General features: G+C 57.6%; 2 protein-coding genes across 3 annotated transcripts; both read right to left on the reverse strand.

Annotated features, from left to right (window-relative positions):
• Nucleotides 1–843: 843 nt before the first annotated feature.
• Dsor1 (mitogen-activated protein kinase kinase 1) lies at nucleotides 844–8,853 on the reverse strand. Of its 2 annotated transcripts, XM_037218509.1 has the most exons (10): nucleotides 8,737–8,853; nucleotides 7,941–8,045; nucleotides 6,267–6,507; nucleotides 5,508–5,620; nucleotides 4,800–4,911; nucleotides 4,052–4,228; nucleotides 3,183–3,381; nucleotides 2,121–2,132; nucleotides 1,437–1,606; nucleotides 844–1,153 (listed from the first exon to the last, which is right to left on the reverse strand). In XM_037218509.1, the coding sequence occupies exons 2-10, from the start codon at nucleotides 8,033–8,035 to the stop codon at nucleotides 1,046–1,048; spliced, it is 1,227 nt and encodes a 408-aa protein (XP_037074404.1). In that variant the 5' UTR covers nucleotides 8,036–8,045; nucleotides 8,737–8,853; the 3' UTR covers nucleotides 844–1,045. The 2 variants fall into 2 exon arrangements, with proteins under 2 accessions (XP_037074404.1, XP_037074405.1); XM_037218510.1 differs by lacking the exon at nucleotides 2,121–2,132.
• Nucleotides 8,854–11,117: 2,264 nt separating this feature from the next.
• On the reverse strand, nucleotides 11,118–13,110 carry LOC119095960 (glycerol-3-phosphate dehydrogenase, mitochondrial-like; the record flags this gene model as incomplete). The annotated part of the gene is given in 3 exon segments (XM_037218823.1): nucleotides 11,118–11,842; nucleotides 11,844–11,996; nucleotides 11,998–13,110. Coding segments are annotated over 3 exon segments (1,989 nt in total), but the record flags the coding sequence as incomplete, so codon positions are not given.

A 13,110-nucleotide genomic window follows, 5' to 3' on the forward strand; every position in this document is an offset into this window, starting at 1 on the left:
AACGTGCCATGATTCGCGTTCTATCCCGCTCGTTCGCTCCGTCTCTCTTGTCCCCTGCGACGGTTTCCAGTGGACATTAAAACACCGTGCCAGTCCACCTAAGTGCATATCTTACAGGAATCAAATAAGTACAATTAAATGCGAAGCACGATTACAACATCACCACATACCAGTCAGATGACACGATCGAATGAAGACATCGGGCCAGGTGCCGTGTCGCGTCTCTGCGCCACGACACGGCTGCAGCGCACCGACGGCGCACGCCCCGCCCACCGACCAATACAATCACATCACAGAGTGAGCCCGCCAATCCGGGGCCGGCGCACCGATTCGCATCCAAAGCCGAACGAGCAGCGAGCGAACGCGAGCAAAGCCGAGGCGCCGCGGCCGCCGGCGAAACCGATCCGCGCAGCGCTCCTAAACGGAGGACGCGCAGCAAACGCCGTCGGCGGCGAAATCATCAAAACGTGCCGAGCGGCGAGGCGATGATTCGATGCCTTGACTGTCCTACGCAAACCAAGAAACGCACCCACGACGCAACGCGGGGGCAAGCTAAGCGCGACTACAAACGAAAACCGGCAACCAGTCGAGGGACGCGTAAGCGAGTGGCCGGCGCTGGCCACGATATGGAAAGACCCCGCCGACCGGCCGGGACAGGAGTGTCCGCCGGCCCTCCTGACGGCGGGCAGGCCGCAGACCGCGGCCCGCTCTCGCCTCCCACGGCAGTGTCGGCCGGCTCGGCCCGTGGGGTGCCGCCTCCACCACCCGGGAACGTCATCAGACTCCATCTGCGGCTATTGCGGCGCGGGCCGACGCGACGGTGGCGTCCCCACGGGAGCCGTCCGTCCGGGAGGCCCCGCCCCGACGGCGCGCGTCCCGGACCAGTCCCGCCACCAGGCGCTGACAGAGCGCGCCAAAACACCGGCCGGGACCGCGCCAAAATGCCGATCCGCTGGCGACACGCGCCACGGCGACGGCGGCGGCCGCCCAGGTGGCGAGGTACGCCAACTTTCCGCCGGCAGGCGGCGCTAGTGTGCCCGCGTCGCTATTTCGGCTTCAGCGTGGCGGAAGTGGGCGTGAGGTTCATGGTCTTGCAGATCCAGCCGGCGATATCCACGTTCTCCTGCTCCGCGCGCAGGATCCAGGGGTGTACCTGGAGGTCAGAGGCGCCGTCAAATTCCGCACACAGTCCCCGGGCACATCGCCGTTCCAGACCTTCACACTTCAAACCTTACACATCAAACGCCCGCCGCGCCTGACGATACATGTACACGTGTGTCTGCATCTTGCGGCCATCGCGGCGCGCACCCCACCGACGCGCCGGCACACAGGGCGAGGCGGGCGATCCACACGCGTTCAACGGATGCAGCTGCGGCTCTCCGCAGCGCTGCCCCAATACGGAGCCGCGCCACGAGACCGGACTGTGCGCCACGTACTATAAGAGACTTGAGGTCAGCCCGCTCCTCAGGGTTCTTCTTCAGGCAGCTGTCGACGAAGTTGACGAAGTCGTCGCTGAAGAGGCCCTGCGGCAGCTTGGGCGGCGGCTCGTTGACGATGTGCTCCAGAAGGTCGAATATCGCCAACTGACGGCCGTTTCCCACGCCGGCTGCGGGCGGGCGGTATAAGGTTAGGTCAGGTCAGGTCAGTTCAGGTTTCGTCAGGACAAATCAGGTTTCGTCAGGACAGATCAGGTTTCATCAGGTCAGGTCAGGTCAGGTTTAATCAGATCAGGTCTCCTAGGATAAGGCCAGGTTTTTGTCAGGCCAGGCCTGGTCAGATCGGGTCAGGTCTTGCCAGGTCAGGTCAGGTCCCATCAGGACAGGTCAGGCCTCGTCAGCTAAGGTCAGGTCAGGTCGGGTTGTGTTCGCAGATGAATGGACCCGACGCACGCAGACGGGTGTGGCAAAACACTGAAAGGTTAAACAGCCGACAACTTGTGTTTGCGTTAGTCGAGTGGCAGCTTGCAGGTGCTTTAGACTGACGCATGGTTCTTTACAAAACTGCGAAGCGCATCTGCGTGAAAATATGTCATAAAGACAAATGCCAAAACGCAAAAAACGCCAGACAGACAAAGGGCACACCAACGGAAGGTCGATGCATCATCGACGCACGACACTCACCCGAACTGGGCGCTGTCCGAGCGGCATGGACGGAAACAAGACCCAGCTAGCTTCAGTTACAACGCATCTGGTCAGAACAGACAACACCCACCCGAACGACAGACCACTCCGAATTGACATAACACCCTCGTCGGGTCACTCCCACTTCACGTGCCAGCACCTTTCGCAAGTCAGCATATGTCAGCTTCTCTTGCAATGTGAGCATACCTCGGCCGCGTCTTGAATGCCCGTTAAACTAGACGACATTCAAGAAATAGCACAGGGACGCTCTCCACGTAAATCATTCCAATACAACCGGTGACAAAGCTATCTCACTAATACGATGAGAACCCTCCACTACCACGAGCATCTATGCCACCCCATCATTTCCCCCACACCCCGATGAGAGCCCTGCACCACCGCGAGCATCTACACCACCCGTCATCCCCCCCCCCCCCGGCGGGAACCCTCCGCCACCACGAGTATCTACACCACCCGTCACTCCCCCCCTGACGAGAATGCTCAGCCACCGCGAGCATCTACACCACCCGTCACTCCCCCCCCTGACGAGAACCCTCCGCCACCGCGAGCATCTACACCACCCGTCACTCCCCCCCTGACGAGAACCCTCCGCCACTGCGAGTATCTACATCACCCGTCATTCCCCCACCCCCTGACAAGAACCCCCGCCACCGCGAGCATCCACGCCACCTGTCACTCCCCCCTGAAGAGAGCCCTGCACCACCGCGAGCATCTACACACCACCCGTCATCTCCCACCCCTGACGAGAACCCTCCGTCACCACGAGTATCTACACCACCCGTCACTCCCCCTGACGAGAACCCTCCGCCACCGCGAGCATCTGCATCACCCGTCACTCCCCCCTGAAGAGAGCCCTGCACCACCGCGAGCATCTACACCACCCGTCATCTCCCACCCCCGACGAGAACCCTCCGTCACCACGAGTATCTACACCACCCGTCACTCCCCCTGACGAGAACCCTCCGCCACCGCGAGCATCTGCATCACCCGTCGCTCCCTCTCCTCGCTGTCCACACAGGGCCTGCCCCGTCGTGCACCCACCGGACTTGGGCGACTTGGCGAGCGGGGAGGCCACCCGGTTGGGCGCGTTCTCGGTGAACTGCGTGCCGAACTTGTGCGCCAGGGTGGCGTAGTCGGGCGGCGGGATCGGGTACAGCCCCAGCGCCATCTCCACCAGCGACAGCCCCAGCGACCAGATGTCGCTCTGTACCGAGTAGTGGATCCCCTGAAGTCGCTCCGGCTGTGGGGCGGAACGCGTGGCGGATTACGCCGTAGTGGAGCGTCGCAGCGTCACTGAGGTGACCAAGATCTCCTTCCACCACTCTGGCTGGTGGGGAAACATGAAAACGCGTGGTAGACGTGGTCATGGGAGGTGGGGGGGGGGGGGGGGGAGGGGGAGCAGGGGAGGAAACAGCGAAATGCGGTGTTCAGGATCCTCTGCTTGCGTTCCGACTGGAGATGAGGGAAAACAAGGGTGTGTGCATGGATCGCATTGAGTGCGAGGAGGATAGCAGCGCCGCAATGAGAATCCATACGTTCGCTTCGATTTTGGAGCCAAAATCGGGGGGGGGGGGGGGGAGGGAAGTGGGTTATACCTTGGAAAAAGCTGGTGATACATTGGTACAGACATGCGACCACTGTTGTATCGCGGGGAAGCTTTAGGCCTACACAAGCGGTGCGCGAGGCGGAATGTGTAGAGCTCCAACGAGAGTTAGAGCGATTGGCTTCATCCATATCACAACCAAACCTTATCACAAACAGACCACAACAGAAGCCGCCTTTGTGCCACATTGTGCCAAACACAGCAGGTACCTGAACGACCACTGCTGTTAGTCCTGCACGTAGGCAACCACAGGTCGCTGCAGAACTCGCCACCGCAGTTATCACTGTATGAGCGCCGCACCACTCACCGACATGTAGCTGCGCGTGCCGACAAAAGAGTTAGCCATGGAGTCGATCAGCTGGCCGGACACGCCGAAGTCGCAGAGCTTGATCTCGCCGTGGCTGTTGATGAGGATGTTGGAGGGCTTGACGTCCCGGTGGATGATCTGGTGCAGCTCCCGCAGGTACGACAGGCCCTTCAGCACCTGCAGAACGCACAGCGCGGGCTGCCCGTGAGGTTGTCCTTGCTCGGGGCGGCACATAAGCAGCACATAGCTACAGGCACATCGGGAGGGGATATTTTACCAGCTAAGGCACACACTAGACCATACCCGAAGCCACCATACCGCCGTAAGGCATATGAGTGAATTAAGTTCGGAGGCAGAATCGGCCTGCCAGGAGGATACGAGTCACCTTCTTAAGTTCACAGAAGGCCCACGAAGCTTCACGCACGAAAGGAGCGGCGACTCACACTTCAAATAGCGAAACACGGTCCCGGACAGGCACCACACAAGCATGAAGTGCGTGGCTATCGAGGCTCCGGCAACCCGACCACTGTCGTCGCCGCCAGCGCGCGCGGCCGCCGGCGGTAGTTATTATTATTATTATTGTTGTTATTACAAACCTTGGCCAAATCGAGCGAGTGGCTATTCTAACGCCGCGTCAGTACATACTACATAGATCAACACAGAACACGCAACACCTGCAAATAAGACGCAACGCCAGCGACACACATACGATGTTATAAACATGAACGACTTGTGATACAGGTCGTACCTCGGAGGTGATCTTGGCCAGGATCTTCTCCGGTATCCGATCTATCTGCTTCAACACTAGGTCCAGCGAGCCGCCGTCCATGTACTCCATCCCTATACTCAGCTCCCCGTCACTGGCGGAGCACGGGGGGGGGGGGGGGAGGGCGTCACGGGACGTCACAGGAGCACACGACACCGAGGCACAGAGGTCGTAACCGGCGGAGGAGACGGTCGCTGGCGTAGCACGAAGGGGGGGGGGAGCGTCACAGGCCGACAGGGCACATGTCGGCGAGGAACGGAGGTCGTCACTGGCAAAGAAGGCAGTCACTGGCAGGACTGTCACGGGAGAAAACAGGCTGTCCCTAACTGGAGAGTTCAGACCGCCTCTCTGCTTGCAAATTTATCGCCGTAACACGAGTCGCGTTCGTTTTTAGGCCACTTAGGCGACTTCTCCCCATGTCTCATTCATATATGGATTGACTGGGATGGAAGTTCACAAGAAAATGATCACGTAAACTAAGGAAACAGTTATGACACCAGGAAAACATTAAAAACATGGAAATCGTCATGTCACCTTGAAATCGCTGACTTGAAAGGTAATCGAGGATGGGAAACCAATGCTACACCAGATGAATAGGGATGATTCGGAAACCCGTTGCCTGCACACTTCACACTTTGCTGGCCAGCCGTAACAAGCACTTAACACCACTGACAAGTTCATCCCACACACCTGTAAAACGACCCGAAGAAGCCGACAATCTGTGGGGAGAAGCACTGGTTCAGCACCTCCAACTCCCGCATGATCTGGTTCTTGATGGCTGGCTTCACCTCCAGGTGGATCAGCTGGCGACACAGGCAACCAATCAGGACGCAGCGCGACCAGCGACTACCAATCAGATGGGAATGTGAGGAGCAGCGGCCAATCAGAGGCGTGTGCAGTCGTGGCCCGTACATGGCTAGCGAACCATCGCACCGGACCAAATGGCACGAGGGTGACTCCCATCCCAACACGAAACGTACAACAGCCTGTGCCGTTTAAAGATACAGGAGGACTGAGCACAACTGTCGCGTGCCACCTACAATTTAAGGTGACCATAACACTGGCACTTTCTTAACCTTCAGGCTATACAGTTCATAGTACTGCCAGGTCTACTGATGTTAAAGCAGTGATGCACACAATGCAGCTTATTCTGACTGCACATATTCACACCTGACAGTTCTGGAATGAAAAACAGCTGGTGTGACCTTTTAATACATTCCCCCCTCAGTGTGTGCAGGAACAACAAAACCATACCTGTCAGCATGCCTTCTCACTCCAGAGTTCCTAAAACATGCCCAAAGACTGACTGCTCATCCCCCAATCCCACACCACCCTACTGGTCACCAATGCAGCCCCTACAAAGCCCCCACCGCAGCCCCCGTCCTTCCACATCTACAGCCGTCACCCCTCTGCAGTGACGCTCTCGCCGACCCGTCCCGGCCCGCCTACCTTCCGCGCCATGATGAAGCCGGTGGGCTTGTGGCGGACCTTGATGACGACGCCGCCGTTGCCGGCGCCAAGTTCGCCCAGCTTGTCGAAGTCCTCGGCCTGCAGACACCCGCCCACGCGCTGCTTCTGCATCAGGAAGTTCTCCATCCGACGGCGCGTGGTGTCGTCCAAGTTCATCTGCTTCATCTTGTTGATGACGTCCTCCGAGTAAGAGCCGGGTACCGCGGCGCGCACGGCCGGTCTGCGCAGCACAAGAGGTCAGAGGACGGCGTGGGGAGACGTCAGAGAACAGTGTGGGGAGGGAGGTCAGAGGAGAGGATGGCGTGGGGAGAAAGGCCAGAGGACAGCGTGGGGAGAGAGGTCAGAGGACGGTGTGGGAAGAGAGGTTAGAGGATGGTGTGAGGAGAGAGGTTAGAGGACAGCATGGGGTGGGGAGAGAAGACAGAGGACAGTGTGGGGGAGAGGTCTGAGGATGGTGTGGGGAAAAGGTCAGAGAATGGTGTGGGAAGAGAGGCCAGAGAATGATGTGGGCAGAGAGGTCAGAGGGGCATGGAGAGAGGCCAGGGGATGGTGAGGGGATGGGAGGTCAGGGTAGAGTGTGGGGAGTGAGGCCGGAGGACAGCATGGGGAGAGGTCAGAAGGTGGCATGGGGTAAGAGGTCAGGGGATGGTGTGGGGAGAGGTCAGAGGATAGTGTGGGGAGAGGTCAGAAGATGGCATGGAGAGAGGTCAAAGGACAGCATGGGAAGTGGCCAGAGGATGGTGTGGGGTGAGAGGTCAGAGGACAGTGTGGGGAAAGAAGTCAGAGGAGAACATGGGAAGAAAGGTCAGAGGACAGCATCAGAACAATGTGGGGAGAGGGTTCAGAGGACAGTGCAGGGATAGAGGTCAGAGGACAGCATGAGGAGAGAGGTCAAAGGTGACATGGGGACAGATCAATGGGTGGCATGGGGAAAACAGTTTAGAGTGAAGTGTGGGGGAAGAGCAGGTCAGCAGACAATGCAGGAAGATATGTCAGAAGAAAGTATTGAGGCAGCTGGGTCATCAGGTGGCCTATGAGAGAGGCATGGCCAGACAGCACATAACTAGGTGGGAACTGTGCCTGATGATAGCCTAATACATGAGTCATTTGTTCAGTGCTGGGAGGTAAAAGGATGACATTTCAGTTGAAGGTCAGCTCAGGTATTATGACATGCTCAGACCAGAAGGCTGTTATCATCAGTGGCATGGCAGTAGGGCTTGATTGGTCGAATGTCACGATGATTTTGGAACAATCATCAGCTCAGCCAGTTGGACAGCTGAGCTACTGAGGAGTCAGTGGGTGACTAATGCATTAGTTAGGCTGCTCTGATCATTGGGACAGCGCCAGACATAAGAGAGGATGGCAAATGAAAGACATGAAAAGCATACATTTCAGCATTCAAATCACTGGCAACCACCTAATCCAAAAGCAGGTCTTTGGCAACATCCTTGACATTTCTGCACACATCAACATATAATAATACAGATGCCCAGTTAATACCTTAGCATTGCATGACAACTTGGAACACAGAAATAGTGAGTGCAGATAGTGAGTGCATCCAGCCAGAGCCAGCTCCCTGCTCATCACATGCAAGAATGCCATGGGATGCAGCACTTGTCATGATATTATGATCTCAAAAACACAGAGACTCACTCAGCAGGTGTCTTGTTTGGAGGGGTTGCTACATCAGGACCATTCACATCAGCAGAGATGGAGGGCAGTGTCAGATTCAGCTTGTTCTTTGACATCCTGCTGGAACTGTGAACATTTTAGTTAGCTGAATGAGCCAGAATATAATAGGTTAGTGCATAATACATAACTAGATAACATGGGAAGGATTTTACTGCAGTCACAGACAGACAAGCTGAAGTAAATATCACCTCAATATATTCCTTCCAAACCCATTTTTAACTCCTGCCACATTTTCAACTTATGATTACTCAAGGTACCTGCACATAAAAAACCATAATACAAGTGACTATAAAGGAATCAATGTGACAAATACAATTAATAATGGCCAGAATCCCATGTCACATCAAATTACTTTATTGTGAACAGCTCATGCCCATCTGGACAAAAGAAACCAAAGAATTTAAGCCTGGATACTTCAAAAATGGCTACCCACACATTAGCACTCAACAGTGCAAATATGTTGCATGGCATTCACAGCCTAAAGAGTGCCACTTGCATGCCACTGCAATCAGGCTAAAAATGGAAGCAGCCTGATTTTACTCCATAGGTGTGCACAATTGTAATGGATTTTCCATAGTGCAAACACCATGTTTTGTTTGCTATTTGGTGTCCTCATAGCACACCTACCTAAATAAATTAATAACTGTGAATGCGATAGTCACATCACACCAACTGACCGAAAAGGTAATACGCTCCAGGACTGTGCTGCATGCGTATCGGCACAGTTTCATCACACTTAGTTTGAGCAGATACCAACCTCAGGAGGAAAATAAAGATATTCTCAAATGATGGCGTTCTTCGCGGAATTACTCCTGACCACTCGTTTCAGGGCCAATCTGGCAAGCTAAACAACGGCCGACCACTTCTCCTAAACTCTTCGTAAACGCTATCCGCGCCGCGTAGCAACAGCGTCTCATCTGTCTAAACGAAATATGGCTCCACCTATGGCTACCATATCCGTAGGCAAAAATATGTTATCATTCAGGAAAAGTGTCCTCCGCGATTTACAGCTTTCTACTTCGGCCTTTGGTTTTACATTCGGCCTTCTATTTGCTTGTTTTCAGATGGTGCGCTAGTACGTATATGTGGAATCACCAATATGACATTGAATTTCATCAAACCCAGATCTCAGTGTCGAAATCATTGACCATTGTGGCATTTGTTTCCATCATGTTGGTAGTCAGTTCGGGTAGAAGATTTTGCAACTTTTTCGAGAATTGCACGGATGGTATTGCAACAGTTGTTTTTACCTGCCCTTAGAGTTTTCTTACCCGGTACAAAATGAGATCGTTCACAGCATGGAGCCAGCGAGCTTCTGCGCCTTGCGTACAATTTAGATTAGCCACACTTCCTGAGGCGACCGATGTAACGTCACAGTCAAACCGCAGAACATGCTGGAGTGCAAACGCAGTATTTGCCAAGAGCACGTTTCCGACCAAATCTTCAAGAACTGAGTCATCCGAGTGCGCGTGCCGCCCTGTTGGGGTGCGCAGAGGGCACGAGTGGGGAGCCGGGACACTGCTAGACTCGTGCCTCGTTCAGCTGATGGGCGGACATGTGCGGCATTTGCTCATCGATGGCAGATTCTCCCTGGGACTGTTCATCTTAATCAGTTTTCTGCCGTGCACTGTTGTATGCCGGCTCAAGCTCCAAGAAATACTAAAACTAAGCCGAAAGACTCGTTATATTTCGGCAGACATGCACCATTCAGGTGAGTTTTGAAATTTCAAAGCCGAGCTGGTGAGGGCATGTCTTCCGAAATATAGAGCGTCGCGACTTATTTTTTGGTATTCCTCAGAGATTGGGACTGCAGTCAACAGTGCGCGGTATGACAAGTGACATCGATAAAGCCCTCCGTGAGTCACCCACCTGAAACATCCATACCATGGGTCCCGTACTTTATTCATGTCTATTGCGTGCGAATGAAAACGATGAGGGGTCATGAGTGACTAACATTCAGCGCAACAGTGAAATTCGTAAAAACAATCGAGATTTGCAACGGACAAACGGGTAGTCTGCGCTAAGACTGAGTAATACCAGTTAAAGCGTATCAGTGACGTCACGACAGTGCAAGCCTATAATACTGGAAAGCAAACCACCTGTTCCTGACACCTAAAGCGCATCAGGCAAAGCCAGACAACACGGGACAATTTTCGGCCCTACTTGACGTACCATGCAGCCGGAAAATGGCTCGGATTTTCGGCTGCACATTATCACGAACGCCTTGACATATGACAGCGCTATCCACTGTGTCAGCGCACTAAGTCGCGTACTGCACGCATTTGTTCTCGCCACAGGGACAACACGACTCACACCACGCAAAAATAGGAACACCGAGCGCTAAGTGTCAGGAAGAAAAGCAGGCATGGAGCCGTGTGCGACCTAGGCTACCGCAACGGGGACGATTGCAAAACATTGCACGCCTACTGCATTGACATTGGTGGATTACAACTGCAACAAATCGCGAAACATTGCACGCCGCCACACGCAAAGCTTCGATATAATCAAATATTCGGGCTAGCGTATCGTGATTGTAACTGCCCATGCCATTGGAGGAGCGTTGACAAATACCGATGTCTCCGGCCAACCGCGGCATGACGTAATTTGGCGGCTTGGCACGGAGCCAAACGAAGTGGAAGACGACGGCGAACGCTGCGAGTCGCCGCAGCAATCAACAATGACGCAGCAGACGCGTCGCCCAGTTTCGTGCCGCCGCGTGCCCTACCAAGGGATTTCACACCGCAGAGACCCTTTACACGCCGCTCGAGCCACGTAAGCGGGAACACAGCGCCCAGGCGGCCAGGCATGCGCCACCTGCCGTGCACGTGGCGCACGTCATGTGCACACGGCTATGCATGCGTCGGGGGGGGGGGGGGGGGCGGATCGTTGTTCACTTTCGACGAGAAATCGGCCGTATCTTTGTCTTTTGTCGTCGACGAGTCCGCCTCGCCGGACTCGACATTCACAACCAGCGGCTCGGGTCCCAGCCTCCTGCCTTCAGACCCGTCAGACCGGACGCCTCACAACCGAACACTTCTCCGCCTGTCCTGCCGGCCGGGCGTTGCCGCCCGCCGCACAGCACCGGTCCGCGGGAGGAGGAGGCGCCCGTACCCCACCCCTCCCCCACCCCGCCCCGCCGGCTACACCCCGCCGCCGCTCCTCTCCACCGGGATGCGTACGTTGTCGCCTTCCACGCGCTCGTGCTCGTGCCGCCCGCGCGGCGAGCCCGTCTTGAGCGTGGCCATGATCTGCATGTAGGCGGCGAGATCGACGCAGCCGTGGTGGGCCGGGTCCACCTCCGACAGCATGCCGTGGATCTGCGCACCGGGCAGGTCGGACAGCTCCTGGCGCAGGTCCACCACCGAGATGAAGCCCTTCTTCTCGCGGTCCAGCGCCTGGAAGCGCTTGGTGTAGGTCTGGACCTCGCGCACGGTAAGGTTGATGGGCACCTGGAGGCGCGACTCCTGGTTCACCGTCTGGCCCATCTCGGTGCGCAGGAAAGTGAGCGCCTCGTCCAGCTGCTTCTGACGCTCCGTAGCGCTCCAGCCCAGCTCCTCGGCCAGGATGTCCACCACGCGCGGCAGCGCGTGCTCCGCAGCCATGTTATTGAGGAAGGCGAGCCGCAACCGGCGCCCGAGCACGTCCACCGCCGTGGCGGCGTACTCGCGCACGGCGTAGCGGACCTCGGCCTCCAGGTAGGGAAACTCCTCGTCCAGACGACGGCCGACCGTCGGCCAGGCCTTGCCCGTCGGCGCGGCGTGCTTGGCCACGGCGAAGGCGCGGTCGCCGTAGGTGTCGGCCAGGTGCTGCGCCACCTCCGGGTCCATGCCGAGGTCCTGCACCAGCCGGATGTACATGTTGGGTCGTCCAGTCGTGCGCGCCCTCCAGCAGCAGCCCCTGCGTGCGGCAGCGTGAGGCCGGCAGGGCGGCGGCGCGCACAGCCGCGTCCACCGTCTCCTCGGCCATGGAGCGGTACGTCGTCCACTTGCCGCCGGCGATCGTCACCAGCCCCGACGGCGCCGACGTGCACCACGTGGTTGCGCGCGATGCTCTGCGTATCGGGCCGGTTGGGGTCGGAGACGAGCGGCCGGATGCCGCTCCACGCCGACAGGACGTCGCCGCGGCGCACCTCGATCTCGGGGCTGAGGTAGTTGCGCACCTCGCTCAGGATGAACGTGATGTCCTCCTCGCTGGGCGCCGGGTGCTCCGTCACGCCGCACGGCGAGTCGGTCGTGCCGGCGATCGTGTGCTTCATCCACGGCAGGAAAAAGATGACGCGGCCGTCGGAGGTGGCCGGGTCCAGCAGGCCCATGCAGTCCGGACTGTAGTAGCCCGGCAGCACCACATGCACGCCCGCCGATGGCGCGCAGATGGCCGGCAGCGTCGCGTCGTCCATCTGCCGCAGCGAGTCCGTGAACGGGCCCGTGGCATTGATGACGCAGCGCGCGCGCACCGCAAACCGCTCGCCGGTGAGGGCGTCCTCGCAGACGGCGCCGACCACGCGCGGCGCGGCGCCGTCCTCGCCGGTCGGCCCCTTGAGCAGCTCGACGGCGCGGCAGTGGTTGGCCACGCTAGCGCCCAGTCGCGTCGCCGTGATGGCGATGGCCACGTTCATGCGCGCGTCGTTGTGCTGGCCGTCGTAGTAGACGATGGCGCCCACCAGCGCATCCTTCTTCAGCATGGGGAAGAGCTCCAGCGCGCGCCGTTTGCTCAGCACGTAGGACGACTTCAGACATTTGGAGCCGGCCACCAAATCGTACATCTTGATGCCGGCGTAAAAGTACGGCAGCTGCCACCACTTGTAGACGGGCAGCATGATGGGCAGCGGGTAGGAGAGGTGCGGCGCGATCTCCAGCAGGTTCGCGCGCTCGTTCAGCGCCTCGCGTACCATCCGGTACTGCTCCAGATCGACGTTCATGATAGCCTTCTGCAGGTAGCGCACGCCGCCGTGCAGCAGCTTGGTGCTGCGGCTGGACGTGCCCGAGCCGAAGTCGTCCATCTCGACCAGCGCCGTGCGCAAGCCGCGGCTGGCCGCGTCCAACGCGCAGCCGGCGCCGGTCGCGCCGCCGCCCACCACCAGCACGTCGAACTGCTCACCGCGCAGCCGCTCCAGCTGCTCGCGTCGCGTCGG

This window comes from Pollicipes pollicipes, unplaced genomic scaffold (genome assembly GCF_011947565.3).
Source record: "Pollicipes pollicipes isolate AB1234 unplaced genomic scaffold, Ppol_2.1 Scaffold_4219;HRSCAF=4965_pilon_pilon_pilon, whole genome shotgun sequence".
NCBI lineage: Eukaryota > Metazoa > Arthropoda > Thecostraca > Pollicipedomorpha > Pollicipedidae > Pollicipes > Pollicipes pollicipes.